General features: G+C 37.3%; 1 protein-coding gene across 1 annotated transcript; it reads right to left on the bottom strand.

The window, feature by feature from the left end:
• Positions 1-5,511: 5,511 nt before the first annotated feature.
• Positions 5,512-7,633, bottom strand: LOC306909763 (metalloproteinase inhibitor 3-like). The gene is made up of 5 exons (XM_079483795.1): positions 7,446-7,633; positions 6,950-7,032; positions 6,608-6,710; positions 6,316-6,437; positions 5,512-6,062 (listed from the first exon to the last, which is right to left on the bottom strand). The coding sequence occupies exons 1-5, from the start codon at positions 7,570-7,572 to the stop codon at positions 5,892-5,894; spliced, it is 606 nt and encodes a 201-aa protein (XP_079339921.1). The 5' UTR covers positions 7,573-7,633; the 3' UTR covers positions 5,512-5,891.
• Between the last annotated feature and the right edge of the window lie 14,221 nt (positions 7,634-21,854).

Genomic DNA, 21,854 nt, shown 5'->3' with positions numbered 1-21,854 from the left:
TCAGATACCACATATGTAAACAAAGTTATTTATTAACATGAAATGAGTTGAATAGTCTGCTTACACAAAAAATTTTATACTTGGTATCTTTTAATTAAATTGCATATTTGATGAACAAATAGCATGTATGCCTTGAATGCATTTGGATAATCTGCATACAGTACGTGTGAAAAGATGTGTGATTAAGCTTGAGCCGTGTTGATCTGCAGCTCAAGAAAAGCTCAAATGAAAACATGATAATAAACATAATAATGTGTTTTTTCATATCATGCAAATTAACTACATGTTATGGTGCTTTGTTCTATTGTTCAAATAAAGAACTTTGTACAATCTCAATAATCTGATTTATTCTTGACCTAAACATATCACTTACATGGTGCCATCTCTTAGTTATGCATGTATAACAGGGACAATTAATAGATATTTTACAATTGTGAGGCACTGGCACTTCATCTCAAAAAAATTTGAATATCAGGAAAAAGTTATTTTTCTTTTTAAATTTAATTCCAAAATGTCTTATATTCTAGAAACATTGAACTGAATGTTCACAAAATGTATAATCCACTGCCAATTTGTTGTAGTATTGACTGTTCCTGTGGCTCAGTGAATTAGAGAATGGTGCCAGCAAAGCCAAAGTTATGGGTTCGATGCACATACTGTACTTAGAAACAAATGTATATTATAATGCAATGAAATTTGCGTCTTCCAAATGCATAACTGTAAATGTAACAACCTACAAAAGACAATGGCAAACACAAGGGTATATACTGTATACACAGTGAAAGTGACAGGGAATTTATGAATTGTCATTGCAACTGATGTGGTGGGTGTGGTCTATGAAGAATGTCTATGGTAATGGGAGGAACTTAACAGAAACAACAGGGAGAACAAGGCATCCCACAAACAGGGAAGAGAAACAGACATGACCGTGACACATGTAAGAATAGGTGCATTAAGACCTCCTGGTAGCCCTGAGCAGCTGCCCCAGAGGTGCACCCCATCAACCCACCAACCCCGAATTTATCACGCAAGAATACACTTATGCATTTATACGATTTGGTAAGAATGAAACATTCTTTTATAGTATATACACTATTTCAATAAAATGAGGGGGCAGCTGTCAGTTGACGTGACAGTGTATATGTTGTATGTAGTTTGCATGCATTGATGTATGTGTTTTCACATTAGAGGAACAATGGAACAATATACAGATTTTGCAGGGCATCAGGGCATTGGGTCTTTAATTGACCAAAGTTACAATGTACTGTATAGCCGGACACCTTTGAAAAATAGCATGTCAAATGATTACAGTTTTTAGAGAGATGCACTACACACCAGGTTTCATTTGCATATACAACTTTTCAAAGCCTCTTTTGAAGTAAAATATGTATTCATTCTTGTTACAGACGGTTAAATAGTCATAATAAGTAATGAAAAAAATAAAACACATAAATCAATTCTGTTTCAGTTAACAATACACAAATTCAACAGAACATTTATCAAAATGTTAAACAAATATCATTAAGATCTTATTATGTATGTAGGATTTAAAGGTGCTGTGTTATTTTTAGCGGCATCTAGCGGTGAGAAGAAGTCTGTTTAGGGATACTGTAGAATCAAACATGGCAACGTGTCCATGCAAGGGGACCCGCGCTGTATGTAAATAGAAATAGCTCATTTGTAGCTTTTTATACGACATAGTTATGTTTATTATATTGCATTTCTGACAACAGTTATTTGTTTAAACTAATAACATTTTGCCATTTTTGTCACTTCTCTTTCCACATTATGTTCTACATTTTTACTTGATCAAGACCTAAAGCACCTACAAGATACATGCATTCACAGGAATGTTCTATATGTTCAACATATTACAAATTGTGGAAAATATGCATTAATTAAGTGAAATGGCAAAAATTTGCATTAATAATTCAATAAGTAAAATTGACAAATATAATGAAACCAGGAATGATCAGTACATGACTCTTAGTACTGACTACTCCTCAAGAGTATAGCTGCCTCAGCTCAAGATAGGTGGGATAGACTAAAGTACTAGGCCTACCCACAATTGTAGAACTTTCCAGCGGGTGTCACTACTGTTTGCGGGCGTATATTAGGATTGATGGGTGTTATTGTTTATTTTTCTTGTTTGAGGAAATAAGTGTACATTTATTCTCATTCTAATTGCGGGTACATTTATGTTATAATCTTACTAGGTCGCAGATATGTTTATTGTTGTTCCTAGTTACCAGATTGTGTGTTTGTATGTGTGTGGTTGGTGAGTGCACAGGCGCCGCCTTTAGTTTCATTTTTTATTCTGTTGTTGATCAGGACTGGTGCGCTTGCCGGTGAGTATCTGAGCGGACGAGACCGGAGAAAGCACATAGCATGCCAAAACAAACAATACCATGTCTCTCTCCTTACTAGACATGTGGGTACTGCCACGATCCTGTACTGCAGGAGTCCTTGGGTGGCTGGGGACAGTCCGATGACCAGAGCCTCTCCTGCCACCACCAGGAACTTCAGAGTGAAAGCCTGCATCCCTGCATCTCTCTGGCGTAGACAGAAGAGCATGCAGACGTTGGGGCTCCACTCTGGAGAGGGCACTAAATCCAACATCCTCCGTACCGGTGTCTGCTCAGTTCTTTCTTGCCTAAATCTAACGATGTACAACCACACAAATCCATTGTTTTAGTTTTCACAATGTTAACATTAGAATTCCCAGAAATCTATCACTACGAGAATGGCCGTGGAGGTCATTTTGACCGCTCATATTAGACTGTACTGTATGTCATTTTTGCCATACAATTTTTACATTCAAATCTTCTATGGAGATTATAGGTTGAAGCTTTGAATGTCTGTTGTCATATTTTATAATATTATCACACTAACTAACGTCAAAATGCTCAACCACAACCCCAGGTGTCAAGCGAACTCAGACGGGCATACATAATACGATTCATTTTTCATTTTTGTATACAATTTTGCAAAAGCTACGAGACCGCACCCAAAGGTGTTTGCCTTGCTTTGTGTCCGGTGTTCGGTTTTAGGAAGTTTTTTAACGCAGGGAAAATGTTGTTTATGAAAGTCTTAATGGCAACAAATATGGATTGATGCAGAATATTTCGCTTAGATAAAAACCTGTTGTGAATTTTAGAATTTATAATATCCAACCTTTTTTCTCTATATTTGGGTCACACGAATCGCACCCACCACTGAAGTCAAAATTTATAAATTGATGTGTTTAGTTAGGACAGGTAATAATAAACATAAGGAAACGAAATTGAAATACTTACGAATGTAAAAATGTATTATTTCATCGTCAACCACAGAACTTATTGGGTAATAGATATTCGAGGAAGATAAAATTATATAAAAATATATCTTTTTTAGAATATAGTAAGTAATAATATATAACAATCTGCATTTTATTGCATAGTAAATACCTTCATAGATATGTATGGACATATGGCAAAATGATCAAGATCAAAAACAGTTATAAAGAATATTCGCTAACCTGTGGGAAAACTAACTGATTTAGAAAGCTGTATACAATTTTTGCTGACATCTTGAGAGTAAGCTAGGTTTTGGACAGTTAAAAATTGTAATCTGTCAAAATGACTGCATTGGTAGTTCTAGTGCTAGTAGAGGAAATGGATTATAAATGCAGTCCATATGATATGGAGAAAAAACACCCCACGGTGTAAAGAAGTGTTAGAGCGATTTATTGCTGGTGATGCTCCAGCTTTGAGTTTCAAACGATCTTTAAATTCAGTGTCCAACTAAGCTTGTTCATAAACAAAATGATCAATCTTGACTGAGTAAGGACTAAATGCATTGCAGCCAAACAAAAATCTGATTGAAAAACATCACTTTGAGATAGTTCTGCGCACAGTTTTTAAAGTCAAGTCAACTTTATTTATATAGTGCTTTTTACGGTTTACATTGTTACAAAGCAGCTGGACATGAGAGACATTAACTATAAGCAAAACAAAATTTTACACTAGTAAAACCTTCCTTCCGTCACTCTCGATTCGCTGACCGGAATCTGTTTCATACTCAACCAGTTCAATTATGAATGTAGCTAGGTTTATTACAACATTTGATTTTAATAAGGGAATCAAAACAATTATGTTCCTTTAATCAGCTATTTGACTAAAAGGTGGTGAAAAACAAACAGTCATGCAGGCACATGACATTTTAATATCAATTATGAATAAAAACATAATTTTTCACATATTTTACATTTCATCTTTCTAGCTCTCTCAAACATTTGATATGATAATAGTCTGGTTTAGCCCATAACCCTTAAACAAACACATGAAAGTAACCAATTTAATTAACAGTATACCATTCATTCAATGTATACCATTTCAAATGGAGAAAAATGTATATCTGCCTAGGCTAGCAGAAAAAAGTTCATCCCCACTATTGCCAATGCAAACACACCTCAACCTCTCTCACTATGGCAAGAGTAACGAACTGCAGGCCCACAGTGCTCTTGATGGTAAGCGGGTCTTCCTATCGCTGGTCGGTTGACGCGTGGGCGAGCTATTTCTTTCTCATTGCCTTGGGCGTGCTTTGTCAGGAGAACTACCCAATCAGGGACTAGAAAAAGTTGTTACGCAACGATTAATCATGTTAAAAAACCTTTACGAACCTTGGGGGAGTGTATCGAGCACAGAAATACTAGGTGATACGTCCAACTAGTTCTATGACAAGTTGACCATGTTAAGCATTAGAAGCATATTTAACTTTGTAAAGAAGTCAGAATTCATGAAACAGTGTGATATCACCACTTTAACTATTCACCTATTACATTACATTAATGAGGTCCACTTGAAGGAGAGAATGAAAACGAATGAATTCCTTATGTTGTGCTGCGGGCAGGGGGCATCATCTTGTGCCGAGACGCAGGAATTCATTCAGCGCGAGCTAGGCGCGAGCTAGGGGCCACCTGTGGAGGAGAATACCAGTCACTACTCTCTAAATATGTCATGACATATTTTTAGTGATGTAACATTTTTAAAACATTCCACTAACTATGTATGGAAGAGTTTATATACTAACGTTTTCGGAACGCTTAGTATGTTTATAACATTGACGAACCGTTGCAAAAACGCTACTGCAAGAAAGTTTTTTATAACTTTGAGAGAACTTTTACAGAACATATTTTCTTTAATCTAATCAGATACCGGAAGACAGCATTAGTGATTTAGTGGTATATCCACCAAACAGCCTTCATTGAATATGAACATACATAAACATCCAAGCCCATGCCCTGTGCCAAGCCCACCCCCTGTCCCAAGCCCACTCCCGTTCCCAAGCATGCCACAGGCAGACTCCAGCCCTGAGCCTTTTGGGGGGCATGCGTTACCCGGCTGCTGTCCGGCCTCATGCACCTTTGGTGTGTACACAGGGTTGGGGCCGGTTCCGAGCTCGGCGCACCCCCCCCCATCGGCAGCTCGAGGCCCGTCCCCCGTGAAAGGATCCATAGAATTCATTAGTGTAGATGATAATATTTACATTTACATTTATTCATTTGGCATAAATCCTTAATATAAAGGATTTACATCAGCAGCTTATTAAACATTGTGATGTGTTTTTAATCTTGTCATTTTTTATATCATGCTTTTAGACATGTTGGTCAATATGCATTTTTATTGAATTCAAAGGTAATGAAAAATATACTGTTTTTAAAAAAGCATGCTTACTTTTCAATTACAATCAAATAGAAACATTTGTTTTTTTTGCATACAGAGGTGTTTCATTTGCAGTTGGAAACAGCAGTGTTAAATTGATTTAGAAAAGGACTTTTGAAGCGGAATTAGTATAAGAAAGAACAACAATTCTCTAAATATCTTTATTAAGAATGAGAAAATGCTGGTGTTTTAGGCAGTGCACATTGCATCATCATCAACTCTTGAAGCTGGCCAGTACCAGTTACAGATGCCGTCACTGTCCTCCAGACAGGCGTACTCCAGAAAGTGAGGAGAGTGGGTATCCCACATACATTCTTTCTTAGATTTGGGACAACATGGACCGCCAGAACACCTAGAGATCTGTGGAGATGACAGTAACATTATGACTTTTGTGTTTCCCATAACAAAACGAGTAGTGCAGTTTTAGAACAGACCAAATAATGACAGAAGTTTAATCTTTGGGTGAACTTACTGAATTAAACAAAGCTAAATGCTTTCTCTTTAATGACTGCATGGCAGAGGTTGGCTTATTCTATAAATTATGCCATTTTGGTAGATAATTGTGAATATCAAAGTCACATTTTGTAAGGTTTTGTATGCAGTATATCATTACCATGCAGTTGCTGCCCATCTTATATGTTTGTTTGAAGTTTTCTTGTTCCGTTAAGGAGAGAAGATCCCATCGCTTGACAAGGCCACACATTATCACCTCGATCCCATATTTAATCTGGTGTCCTTTAAAAAAAAGGTAGAAATGTTAAATTCGAGTCTACGACAAATAATTTTTTACACTCATATGCTTTGCCTCACAAGTACCACTAATAAAAAATAAAGAAATAAGGCAATAAGAATTGTGAGGTTTTTTTATGGTAAGTTTAGATTCAATGTGATACGCAGAAGTTTACCTGAAAGCAAGTATCGCCCCTTATTCAGTCTGACGCGACACGCTGATCGTGGATTTGTATTGACGTATTTAATGTGCTTTGCTTTGTTAGAACCTTTCAATACCTGAAAGAGATATTTTCATGATGATGCAAACATTTTATATTGGTAGAATTTTATTGTGAATATTCTGCAAACTTGAAATATGTGATGCTCTTTCTTTTTCATTTTTCAAGATAATTATTCTGTAGATGAGGACTAACATTATCTTGCATTATCTTTGATTCATTTGAGATGTCAAATGAAAAGCTTTTGCGCTCTTCTGAGAAATATGGACGCTTGAAAGTGCAAGTAGATTCGCTCACCTGGATATTTTTGATTTCATACCGAAATAAGTTGTGTTGACCCTTAACAGGACCACTCTTTCCAGTTACGTCAGCTACAATCACTGATGGAAAATAAAGAGGCAAAAATGTTAGAAATGCTGTTTTGTCTAAACATCCTGAACACGATTATTCAGCGCTGTTGAGTTTTCGCACACTCACTAATATATTGTTTATATGAGATATTTCACTACTATTGTCCACTTACAACATTCAACAGTGGACATTGTTGTTTGTTTCTGAATCATGAACATTTCCAGCACATACTGTCAATAGTAAATCTTCACTTGCTTGTTTGGAAATGAAATACTGGTATTATAGATAAGTAGATAAATGACAAATCAACTGAAATAAAGTGTTTCCTTCAGATAAATGTGTTCTGCAGTTTAGAAAATGTCGTTAAAAAATTATAAGTTATATTATATAACTTTTAAAAATTAAAGTTGTGGAATTGATGCTGATGTTAGATTTGACGTACCTGTTTCAGAAGTGCAGAATTGATCTTGAGGGTGACGTTGGATACAGGTGCAGCTCTCTGCTGTCTGTATATTCAGCCCGACAGACAAGAAGATCAGCACAACACCCAACAGTGTGAAGCCCATCATGTACAGCAGAAGTCAAAGGATTGGGTTTGATTTACAGACTGTGATTGAATTTCTCCTTTTCTCTCAATGGAAGTGGATGCACTTTATAGTTCACATGTCTGAGGGCGGGATCTGCCCCTCCTACCAAACAAACCCCTCCCACATTCTTGTGTGTTGATGAGTTAGTCCTGCATATTAAAAGATAAAATACTAGAATACAATAATGTTTAATGCCAAGTGTTGTGAAGTATAAAACAGTCTGTAATCTATTACGGGTCGGTGCATTTTTTATTCTTTGTTGAATAACATTAACATACGTAATTATTTGGGTAAACCTGTATACCAGGAAAGTTAGAATCCTGTCTGTCTGGGTCACTGGTGTGGTGTGTGGGACAGAGTATTTCAGGTCAGGTGTGTGGAGTGAATTTCTACAACAGTGCCCTTGGTGAGAATAGTCTACACTTTCAAATTGAACGTCACTACAAAATAAATTTTCTGTTATTTTTACAGGCTTTCCACGTAAAAGCATTGTACTGTTTTTTTACAAAAAAGAAAGAATGACATACAAGTTTGAAATAACAAGATTCTGTCATGAATGTTTGTTTGGGGATTTTCTCGAGGAACAAATACGTTTTCTCGGCTACTCAGTCTGAATACATGGCTGTAAAAAACCTGCAACATGAGAGGACTGAACTTCAATCTCTTCTGAAGTCAAAGATAACTTCTACAACAGATGGCCTCCTCCCAAACAAACTTGGTTCAAGAGTGCTAAAGGACAATATCCTGTTTTCCCTCCATCACCCATTAGCAGAATGTGCCAGTCCAATCCTGAATGGCACACATACACCTGGCCTCAGTTACAACAGGAGTTCACATCAGCAGTCAGATGGACACTTGGATAACACCCCTCAGCCACAACAACCACTGCTCACGGTCACCACTCAGGCTGTATCTTGCCCAGTGACATAACATCAGTTGGACTGTGAAGAAGACTCAACACCCAAGGACGTTTCTGTACATAACAACCGGGAGAGGCAAGATAACATACTTAAACCTCCACAAACTGCAGACTTACGGTTCCTCTACTCTCTCTCTCTCTGTCCGACATCACCTCTTTTGAGGTTCTCAGAGAAAATAACTGAAACAAAGCTCCCCACAAGAGTCCACAAGTTTCAACTAGAAAACTATGTGCCCCTCAACCACCAAGTCCTCCAGGTCCAGCTCGCCCACCCCTCCTTCTGAAGGAGCTCTCCGGCCTCTGTCGCAACGCCAGGCATCACACCAACCCCCATCTGCTGAAGGTGAAGAACACAAGACTGGTAACTGATATGCATTGGTCCCTGCTTTGATAGCAATAACAATCACAAATGTTTGTGTTCTGTGGCGTTGAGTAATGTCCAAAACTGGCCTTCAGTGGGGCAATCCCCAACAATAATTATAAAGTTACATTTTAACTATAACCATGTGATTTTGTGCCCAAAGACATATAAGCCATGGGACTGCTCTGTGACACGGACTGGGAAAGCAGAGGAATACACAGCTACCAGGTTGCCATCATTGCTTTTCCTCTGTTGATGAGGAAGCCTACGTCTTGAAGAGGTGCAAATCTTGATTTTGACGGCTGTAATATCCCCTGGAAAAGTTTCTCTTCAATAGAAATGACTTGCAATATCTGACAGGTTTTACTTTTTGGGTTTGCAGTCGACATCCACCAAGATACCTGAGGTGACAACACAGATCAACTTCTCATAGGTATAAAAATGTGTTTATTGTGATATTATGTTGTCATATTATATTAAATGCCATAAATTAGCTGATGTTTTTATTTCATGGTGTATTTTGGTTTCAGGATGGTCAGCACTGAGGGCTTAGGTCTTCTGCTATCCATCAATGTGTTTGTCAGTGCTTTTGCTGTCTTTTTGTCTCTGCTTGTGTTAATCTGGAGTATCAGTGTGCACTATGCGGGTACATATGTGACTAATTCAATACTTAAACTATTATATAGGTAATGGTACATTTAATATATATATATATACAGTATATGAGCAATCCATACATTGACTGATAAAGAGACAAAATTCAGAGTAAAGTGTATCGCACAAGTCTCCTATGGTGTCCATATCAAGTGTCACAGGACGTGTTTTAATTGCAAAACCTGTAGTAAACATTTCAGCACTTCTAGTTCCATTGCCCCAAATTTAATTTTTTTAAGGGGTAAATTAAATAAGGTATTTGGTTAACAAAACCTGTAAATATTTTCACATCTTTTATAATACAACATACAACACACCAGAAATTCTTAAAGGTTTACCTCACTTACTTATTAGGGAACATGATGTTATACACGATAAACATCTCTTTCATACACGTGCTGTTATACACGATAAACATCTCTTTCATACACGTGCTGTTATACACGATAAACATCTCTTTCATACACGTGCTGTTATACACGATAAACATCTCTTTCATACACGTGCTGTTATACACGATAAGCATCTCTTTCATACACGTGCTGTTATACACGATAAACATCTCTTTCATACACGTGCTGTTATACACGATAAACATCTCTTTCATACACGTGCTGTTATACACGATAAACATCTCTTTCATACACGTGCTGTTATACACGATAAACATCTTTTTCTTACACGTGCTGTTATACACGATATACATCTCTTTCATACACGTGCTGTTATACACGATAAACATCTCTTTCATACACGTGCTGTTATACACGATAAGCATCTCTTTTATACACGTGCTGTTATACACGATAAACATCTCTTTCATACACGTGCTGTTATACACGATAAACATCTCTTTCATACACGTGCTGTTATACACGATATACATCTCTTTTATACACGTGCTGTTATACACGATATACATCTCTTTTATACACGTGCTGTTATACACGATATACATCTCTTTCATACACGTGCTGTTATACACGATAAACATCTCTTTCATACACGTGCTGTTATACACGATATACATCTCTTTCATACACGTGCTGTTATACACGATAAACATCTCTTTCATACACGTGCTGTTATACACGATAAACATCTCTTTTATACACGTGCTGTTATACACGATATACATCTCTTTCATACACGTGCTGTTATACACGATAAACATCTCTTTTATACACGTGCTGTTATACACGATATACATCTCTTTCATACACGTGCTGTTATACACGATAAACATCTCTTTCATACACGTGCTGTTATACACGATAAACATCGCTTTCATACACGTGCTGTTATACACGATAAACATCTCTTTCATACACGTGCTGTTATACACGATAAACATCTCTTTCATACACGTGCTGTTATACACGATAAACATCTCTTTCATACACGTGCTGTTATACACGATATACATCTCTTTCATACACGTGCTGTTATACACGATAAACATCTCTTTATACACGTGCTGTTATACACGATAAACATCTCTTTATACACGTGCTGTTATACACGATAAGCATCTCTTTCATACACGTGCTGTTATACACGATAAGCATCTCTTTCATACACGTGCTGTTATACACGATAAGCATCTCTTTCATACACGTGCTGTTATACACGATAAACATCTCTTTCATACACGTGCTGTTATACACGATATACATCTCTTTCATACACGTGCTGTTATACACGATAAACATCTCTTTCATACACGTGCTGTTATACACGATATACATCTCTTTCATACACGTGCTGTTATACACGATATACATCTCTTTCATACACGTGCTGTTATACACGATAAACATCTCTTTCATACACGTGCTGTTATACACGATAAACATCTCTTTCATACACGTGCTGTTATACACGATATACATCTCTTTCATACACGTGCTGTTATACACGATAAACATCTCTTTCATACACGTGCTGTTATACACGATAAACATCTCTTTCATACACGTGCTGTTATACACGATAAACATCTCTTTCATACACGTGCTGTTATACACGATATACATCTCTTTCATACACGTGCTGTTATACACGATAAACATCTCTTTCATACACGTGCTGTTATACACGATAAACATCTCTTTCATACACGTGCTGTTATACACGATATACATCTCTATCTCTTTAACTAAAATAACATTATCCCTGTGAGACTTTATATTTATTAGGTTATTTGTGTGAAATTATAAAAAATATTAACAGAAAGAAAATGTGCTGTGTTTTGTCTGATAAAAAGAATACCACAAGTTTACATTTACATTTAGTAATTTAGCAGATGCATTTATCCAAAGTGACTTACAGATGAGGAAACATTGGAAGCAATTATTACAACATAGGCAACAAAATACATAAGTGCATCAAACTAGTCCATTAAAGCCTAGCACAGTATACAAAGCTAAGAATAGTGAGGTAAGTAAGTTTTTATATGAAGGAAAGGGAAAAGAATTAGGATAAATCAATCAGCACGTGTTGACGGAAGAGATGCATTTTTAGGCTTTTTTAAAGATGGCAACCGAGTCTGCTGATCTTGTAGCAGCTGGTAGATCATTCCACCAATGTGGAACAGATCCAGAGAAGGTACGGGAGAGTGATTGTTTTCCTTTTTGGGATGGTACCACTAGTCGTTGTTCCTTTGCAGACCGCAGTGATCTGGCAGGAACATAGATCTGCATTAGCGAGAGGAGATACGATGGTGCGGATCCGGTGTTGGTCTTGTAGGCCAGGAGCAAAGCTTTGAACTTTATGCGGGCGGCAACAGGGAGCCAGTGTAACCTGATGAAGAGCGGAGTAACATGCGCTCTCTTCGGTTCGTTGATGACCACTCTTGCCGCCGCATTCTGGATCATCTGTAGAGGTTTGATTGTGCAAGCAGGAAGTCCAGTCAGAAGCGCATTGCAATAATCCAGTTTGGACAGAACAAGAGCCTGGACTAGGACTTGCGTAGAGTGCTCTGATAGGAAAGGTCTAATTTTCCTAATGTTGTAGAGGATTAATCTACAGGACCGGGTGGTGCTGGCAACATGACTTGTGAGATTAAGCCGATCATCGATTACCACCCCCAGGTTTCTGGCTGTGCTGGACGGTGTAATAGTTGATGAGCCTAGTTGAATGGTTTTGTTGGAGTTTGATGTATAACTAAATGTATAAACTCTATAAAGTTGGTGGTTTGAAGAAAATAAAATAATATTTTGCGGGTTGTATTTTATGCATAAATTGTAAAATCCATGACCATTTCTCACACATTTGTTTCTCTTTAGATAATCTGTCTAGCAATGTACCGGTGCCAGTTCAACGCCAGAACAGAGTCCAAGCCTAGAATGGATCTTGTAAGCTTTTTGCCAGTAGGCTCATTTACATCATCCTGGTGTGTTTTGTTATAATAGGTTTTGACCAAAATATAGGCTGCATTTACAGTGTTCAACCTAAAGTTAAATTATTCTTACAGATACTGTTAAATTATTATGATTTATTCAGTTGTCATCAGGCACTGGTGTATCAAATTGTTCAAAGCCATTATTAATGGATGTACAGTAACTATAAATACTGAATAAAGATATAACTCTTGTACATAAACTTGTGTCACTTATTTTGAATTTATAAATTGTAACGGTATTCATGTAAACTTAGCATAGAGCTTTTGTACTGTTAGTGGGACATATTGTTATATAATATGAAATATTATCTTACAACGTAAGAGGAACGTTCTGGGAACCAGAAACTAGCCCTTCAGTGAGTGTATTAAATACAGCATGCTTTAGTTCAGTCCAATTTATTAGCTTGAAAATGTTATGCGAAATATGCAATGAGCTCTTCTGAATTGTCATTTCAAATTTTTAAACTTGACACAACATAATATGGAGGACGAGAAATGACTATAATAAATACAGTATAAATACAAAAATTAACATATTAATACACCCATAGATGCATAAATAAACAAAAAAATAAATAAACACATGCATAAATGCATTAATAAATAAATAAATGAATAAACACATGCATAAATGCAGTAATAAATAAATACATGCATAAATGCAGTAATAAATAAATAAACACATGCATAAATGCAGTAATAAATAAATAAACACATGCATAAATGCAGTAATAAATAAATAAATAAGCACATGCATAAATGCAGAAATAAATAATTAAATAAATACATGCATAAATAAATAATTAAATCAATAAATACCTACATAATCATAAATAAATAAATAAGCAAATGCATAAATGCAGTAATAAATAAATAAGCACATGCATAAATGCAGTAATAAATAAATAAACACATGCATAAATGCAGTAATAAATAAATAAGCACATGCATAAACGCAGTAATAAATAAATAAGCACATGCATAAATGCAGTAATAAATAAATAAATAAGCACATGCATAAATGCAGTAATAAATAAATAAGCACATGCATAAATGCAGTAATAAATAAATAAGCACATGCATAAATGCAGTAATAAATAAATAAGCACATGCATAAATGCAGTAATAAATAAATAAGCACATGCATAAATGCAGTAATAAATAAATAAGCACATGCATAAATGCAGTAATAAATAAATAAATAAGCACATGCATAAATGCAGTAATAAATAAAAACATGCATAAATGCAGTAATAAATAAATAAACATGCATAAATGCAGTAATAAATAAATAAGCACATGCATAAATGCAGTAATAAATAAATAAACAAAAACATGCATAGATGCAGTAATAAATAAATAAATAAATAAATAAGCACATGCATAAATGCAGTAATAAATAAATAAATAAACACATGGATAAATGCAGAAATAAATAATTAAATAAACACATGCATAAATAAATAATTAAATAAATAATAAATCAATAAATACCTACATAATCATAAATAAATAAATAAGCAAATGCATAAATGCAGTAATAAATAAATAAGCACATGCATAAATGCAGTAATAAATAAATAAACACATGCATAAATGCAGTAATAAATAAATAAGCACATGCATAAATGCAGTAATAAATAAATAAACACATGCATAAATGCAGTAATAAATAAATAAATAAGCACATGCATAAATGCAGTAATAAATAAATAAATAAGCACATGCATAAATGCAGTAATAAATAAATAAACATGCATAAATGCAGTAATAAATAAATAAACATGCATAAATGCAGTAATAAATAAATATGCACATGCATAAATGCAGTAATAAATAAATAAACAAAAACATGCATAAATGCAGTAATAAATAAATAAATAAACACATGGATAAATGCAGTAATAAATAAATAAATAAACACATGGATAAATGCAGAAATAAATAAATAAATAAACACATGGATAAATGCAGAAATAAATAATTAAATAAACACATGCATAAATAAATAATTAAATAAATAAATACCTACATAATAATAAATAAGCACATGCATAAATGCAGTAATAAATAAATAAACACATGCATAAATGCAGAAATAAATAAATAAATAAGCACATACATAAATGCAGTAAAAAATATATAAATAAATAAACACATGCATAAATGCAGAAATAAATAAATAAGCACATGCATAAATGCAGAAATAAATAAATAAGCACATGCATAAATGCAGTAATAAATATATAAATAAATAAACACATGGATAAATGCAGAAATAAATAAAGAAATAAGCACATGCATAAATGCAGTAATAAATAAATAAACACATGCATAAATGCAGAAATAAATAATTAAATAAATACATGCATAAATAAATAATTAAATCAATCAATAAATACCTACATAATAATAAATACATAATACATTTCAAAAATTTGCACCATTTCAACTTTGCACCATTTTTTGTAACACTACATTTATTTCTGTATTTCTAATAAGGTAGGCGGTCCTATTCCTCTCTCAAAACATGATTGGTCAGTAACTAGCCCTGTTAAAGCTGGCGGGTGTTTTAGAACAATTGCTTATGATTTACGATCATTATCAAATATCATTGATCTTCAACCTAGCGGCCACTTTCTGTTTCTTTTGGAACGAATCACAGATGCTTTTGTTCACTTAAGTGATGATAAGGATTTTGACCTTGATCCAGCTGTGTTAGCCAGAGGTCGTGTTAGCCGACAAAAATGTGCAGATTGTACATTCACCAATAGGTGGAGACATAACACTTATGTTCAGCTCTAATAAATGTAACCCTCCATACTTGAAAAAAGACCAATAGCGTCTACTTAAAAATATACATATTTATAACATTTTTGCTTTACTAAAATACTTTGTTCGTGCAACACAAAAATATAATGACTAGAAAAGCTCAGAGACGAGTACAGTTAAAATGAAGTAAAAATAACACATTTCCAACTACAATGAACTTAATATGATCAGTAAATGCTGTGAGGAATATCAAATTCCTTCATGTTTATTCATGATTTATTTAAATAAGAAGCACTTTTTGGGCATATGTTAATAAGATGTATAGAGAGATTTAAGATGTGTTTAGTGTTATTGATGTTGTTTTGTTGGGTGAATAATCATTTTCTGTGAAGTTTGCATTCAGGTGATTCGTGTTTGCTTTGGTAACCATAGACCCTGACCAAATCAGAAATGCAGTACTGTATGTTGTGTGCTTCTGAGAAGAATCATTCAATGACTGATATCAAATCTGTCAATTTGTTTTAATAATGTACTTCAATGTTTTAAATAAAAAAAATATATATATATATATAGCTTGATTTAAAATGTCTTGTATTTGTCTCGGTGTGTGTGCATGTGGGCAATCCTGTGAAAATGTCAACCTAACATGAAAAAATAAAGTTTTAACCAAAGGTTGTTTACTATACTAACAGCACCGATATTAACATTTGGTGGTTCAAATACCCACGTGAATTTTCACTACAAGATTTTAAAGCATTTTTTATTTTTAGTGCATGATTTTCCATATTCAGATAAGTGCCAATATCAGGATTGTCACATATTCCTAGAAAAGGCTCTTGGAAGTGTCCGATGCACTATCCAAAGATGTTCACTGTATTTTTACCATCCTGTACGATGTATGCTGCTCTGATCCACATCAGTTTAAAGACACCTCTGGTGCTGCTTTGTTTCTGTTTACATTACACAAGTTATCAGGGTTAAACTGATTTTAGCATTTTCATTATTTATTTTGTATATATTATTTAATCTACATACATTTAGAAGTAAATTATCACTTGTACCTCTAATCAGCAATCCTAGGATTTATTTTTTTATTATTCTATGACAGGTCAGGGTTACACACACATTTTCTGTCATGGTCTGTGGACCCCCTGACGTAATTTTGGCCACCCCATATATAAACTCTAGCTCCGCCACTGGTCAGTGGGTCCTGAACTGAAAACATTTGGAGCCCGTGGTTAGCAAGATTTATAAAGTATGTTGAGAAACGGATGGAAAACACTTTTTATTACTTCGGTCATCTATATTGCTAAATAGCGTAGTCTATTTTCACATTTGATTACTTTGGTTATCTAGGCTATACTGCTAAATAACGTAGTCTATTTTTGTCCAAAAAAGAACAAATATTAAATCTCTTATTTGAGTTTTGCATCATTACCTTAGGCTAAATGTGACTTATATTTTAAAGAAGGATTTGAATATACTGCTGGGGAACAGAGCTCAACGAAAAACTTTAGAAGGCCAGCACTGGTAGTGTAATATGTTTAACCATAAATCGTATTTTGTTTTTAACCCTCCCATGTTGTGAGTTCCATATGAAGAATTCAGATAAAAGCGGAAGATCTTTGCCCGAAACCGTCGGGATCGGGATTGCACTGTAAATATTGAAACTACTGGTGACAAAGTTTGGCTCTTCCTCTCTCAGCAAAATTGTATGGGTGACCGATGAGGGGGCAAAAATTTAATTAGCTCTGCGGTCATACTATTGATTGGACTGCATTGACCATGTAGTTAACACGGTACTGTGCCATGGACATTGCAAGTTATCCAAAGCCAATTGTGCTCCTGACGTAGGAGATACTATTTCTGCTGCTACATCATTAGTCAGGTACGTTAATGAGTCGGGGGTTGGCTGTGCAATGGTCAACAATATTGCTGCAAATGGGACACACTCGGTTCATTAGGGTGTAGGCTTTCTTTGAGTTTAATTCCCTGACGAAAAGATTAAATTTGGCGTGCTCACACAGCCTGTGTCATTATCCCAAATCTCTGCCCATACGACACGTTTCCCTGACGAGCAGTTTAAACTTGACGTGCAAACACACCCTTTGTCATACTCCTGAGTCTCTGCCTGTATGTGTTTCCCTGACGAGCAGTTTAAACTTGACGTGCAAACACACCCTTTGTCATACTCCTGAGTCTCTGCCTGTATGTGTTTCCCTGACGAGCAGTTTAAACTTGACGTGCAAACACACCCTGTGTCATACTCCCGAGTCTCTGCATGTACGGTGTGTTTCCCTGACGAGCAGTTTAAACTTGACGTGCACACACACCCTGTGTCATACTCCCTCGTCACTGCATGTACGGCGTGTTTCCCTGACGAGCAGTTTAAACTCGACGTGCAAACACACCCTGTGTCATACTCCCGAGTCTCTGCCTGTACGCCGTGTTGCCCTGACGAGCAGTTTAAACTTGACGTGCACACACACCCTGTGTCATACTCCCTCGTCACTGCATGTACGGCGTGTTTCCCTGACGAGCAGTTTAAACTCGACGTGCAAACACACCCTGTGTCATACTCCCGAGTCTCTGCCTGTACGCCGTGTTGCCCCGACGAGCAGTTTAAACTCGACGTGCAAACACACCCTGTGTCATACTCCCGAGTCACTGCATGTACGGCGTGTTTCCCTGACGAGCAGTTTAAACTTGACGTGCAAACACACCCTTTGTCATACTCCCGTGTCTCTGCCTGTACGGCGTGTTGCCCTGACGAGCAGTTTAAACTTGACGTGCAAACACACCCTGTGTCATACTCCCGAGTCTCTGCCTGTACGCCGTGTTTCCCTGACGAGCAGTTTAAACTCGACGTGCAAACACACCCTTTGTCATACTCCTGAGTCTCTGCCTGTATGCCGTGTTTCCCTGAAGAGCAGTTTAAACTTGACGTGCAAACACACCCTTTGTCATACTCCCGTGTCTCTGCCTGTATGGCGTGTTGCCCTGACGAGCAGTTTAAACTTGACGTGCACACACACCCTGTGTCATACTCCTGAGTCTCTGCCTGTATGCCGTGTTTCCCTGAAGAGCAGTTTAAACTTGACGTGCAAACACACCCTTTGTCATACTCCTGAGTCTCTGCCTGTATGCCGTGTTTCCCTGAAGAGCAGTTTAAACTTGACGTGCAAACACACCCTTTGTCATACTCCCGTGTCTCTGCCTGTACGCCGTGTTGCCCTGACGAGCAGTTTAAACTCGACGTGCACACACACCCTTTGTCATACTCCCGTGTCTCTGCCTGTACGGCGTGTTGCCCTGACGAGCAGTTTAAACTTGACGTGCAAACACACCCTGTGTCATACTCCCGAGTCTCTGCATGTACGGTGTGTTTCCCTGACGAGCAGTTTAAACTCGACGTGCAAACACACCCTGTGTCATACTCCTGAGTCTCTGCCTGTACGGCGTGTTGCCCTGACGAGCAGTTTAAACTTGACGTGCACACACACCCTGTGTCATACTCCTGAATCTTTGCCTGTACGGCGTGTTTCCCTGACGAGCAGTTTAAACTTGACGTGCACACACACCCTGTGTCATACTCCCGCGTCACTGCCTGTACGGCGTGTTTCCCTGACGAGCAGTTTAAACTTGACGTGCACACACACCCTGTGTCATACTCCCGCGTCACTGCCTGTACGGCGTGTTTCCCTGACGAGCAGTTTAAACTCGACGTGCAAACACACCCTGTGTCATACTCCCGCGTCACTGCCTGTACGCCGTGTTGCCCTGACGAGCAGTTTAAACTTGACGCACACACACCCTGTGTCATACTCCCGCGTCACTGCCTGTACGGCGTGTTGCCCTGACGAGCAGTTTAAACTTGACGTGCACACACACCCTGTGTCATACTCCCGCGTCACTGCCTGTACGGCGTGTTTCCCTGACGAGCAGTGAAAACTTGACGCACACGCACAGACTGTTATGTAATGCTCGTTCCCCTTCAGTCGGTCTCTCGACGTTGTGAGAGACTGACTGGGGTTTGATCTTGATAACCTACCTTCTCCGAGATAATTAATTATAAAACGCCAATGGGCTTGGCGAATGGCACGTGCACGCCAGTCTCCGCCCCGTACATACTAGGGATGCTCCGATCCACCTTTTTTGCTTCCGATACCGATTCCGATACCTGAGATTGAGTATTGGCCGATACCGAGTACCGATCCGATACTAAGGTAAAAAATTTAAAGTGCACAATTACTTAATAAACTATGTGCATTGCAGTACAAGACATCAGGCTCGACTTAACATAAATTTCCTGACCCTGTAAAACAAAATAACAAACTAATGATTCAAAAATTTAGTAAATAGTTTATTAAACCAGCACCGGTGCAAAACAAATGAAAAATAAAACAAAACTTTTCACTATCTTTGGACAAAAGACATTCAAAATTAAGGTGCAAATTAAGCAGCTGAATAAAACAACAGCTTCACTAGCTTGATAAACGAGTATAAATAAATGGAAACAAAATCTCTTAATAATTTTTAAGAAAGTGCAAAAATAATTTAAAAATCAATTCGCAATAAAGCAGCTGAAATTGAGCAAAAAAAGTTATAGCTTTACTGCTTTAGATATATTTAAAATAACATGAATCAGATCTTTTTAATGCTTTAGTCACTAAAGCAAAGTCCACTTAACTAAACTAAAGTTTAGAGAAAATAAAATTTAACATCCAACACAGAAACAGATGAATAAAACACTAGCTTTCCTAGCTTAGTAAAACTGCACATGTTTGTTGCATTTAACGTGGCATTTTGTGGCACAAAATTCTTATCCAACCAGTGTGCGGTTAAACTTAAAAGCGACACAGGGGACACGTCGCAGCTCCAGATATCTGTTGTAAAACTCACCGCATTGACATCTTTAATTTTTTCGGATATGTGTTTGCAGACTTTTCGGTACAGTTCAAGGTAGAGTTAAATATTTACGCTTCGGCGTGTCGTACTGCGGCTCCAGGTGGTTTATAAGGAGTCTGAAGCCATTATTCGCAACAACGGACAGCGGTTGCCCATCCATAACAATGAAAGCGGTGGAACTTATTGGCGTAGCTGTTGTAAAATAACTCCAAATGACAGATATTTTGGCTCGCTCCATGCTGTTCGCTGCTATATGTTCACTTGTTCACGTGCACTACGTACAGAGCACGTTGCGAGCGTATGATGTCGCACGTTGCTAGCGTATGCTGGCACGTTGCTAGCGTATGATGTCGCACGTTGCGCAATGCACAGCCGCCCACGAGAGAGTGTAAGCGCCGGTGTCTCCATGAACTTTTACATCGTCTAGCACAAATTTTATGTCAGATCGGGTATCGGTGACAAATTGCACCGATACCCGATCTAGAAATTTATTACGTATCGATGCTGATACCCGATACGAATATCGGATCGGAGCATCCCTAGTACATACGGGTATAAAGGAAGATGGCGGCGGTCATTCACTCATCCTTTGTTCTTCGGAACCTGTGTGTTTGCTGATGCTACACGTGATACTCGACTTCGAGACTTCGAGAGTCGGTCTCTCACAACGTCGAGAGACCGACTCAAGGGGAACGTCTCGGTTACGTCTGTAACCTCTGTTCCCTGATGGAGGGACCCATGACTTCATGCCACAACGCTGCACCGAATCACTGCAGTGAACGGGAGTGCCCTCTCAGGTTCCTCAGTACAAAGGGTGAGTGAATGACCGCCGCCATCTTCCTTTATACCCGTATGTACGGGGCGGAGACTGGCGTGCGCGTGCCATTCGCCAAGCCCATTGGTGTTTTATAATTAATTATCTCGGAGAAGGTAGGTTCTCAAGATCAAACCCCAGTCAGTCTCTCACAACGTCTCGTTCCCTCCATCAGGGAACGGAGGTTACAGACGTAACCGAGACGTTATACTTGAGTTGGTAAAACTCTGTGAGCGCGTGACCCAGCACGCAAGCGAAGTACAGTGATGGACCTTGCACGTAAAATACAAACCGCAAAAACACACACTCGAACACAAAAATCGAGACTGCGCTCAGAAATCAACACCTGTGATGGAAAATCACAAACTCCCGAGTCCAAGCAAATTGCTCGCGTACCATATTGCGGTGATCCGCACGTGCGGACAAGCTGGGA

This window comes from Barbatula barbatula (genome assembly GCF_947034865.1).
Source record: "Barbatula barbatula genome assembly, chromosome: 20".
NCBI classification, from domain to species: Eukaryota; Metazoa; Chordata; class Actinopteri; order Cypriniformes; family Nemacheilidae; genus Barbatula; species Barbatula barbatula.
This window is presented reverse-complemented; position numbering and strand designations above follow the sequence as displayed.

Coding starts and splice junctions, on each gene's coding strand:
- LOC306909763 (XM_079483795.1), bottom strand. CDS start 7,572: ATGATGGGCTTCACACTGTTGGGTGTTGTGCTGATCTTCTTGTCTGTC. Junction 6,438..6,607: donor GGGGCGATACTTGCTTTCAG/GTAAACTTCTGC, acceptor TTTTTTTTAAAG/GACACCAGATTAAATATGGG. Junction 6,063..6,315: donor AGATGGGCAGCAACTGCATG/GTAATGATATAC, acceptor TCATCTCCACAG/ATCTCTAGGTGTTCTGGCGG.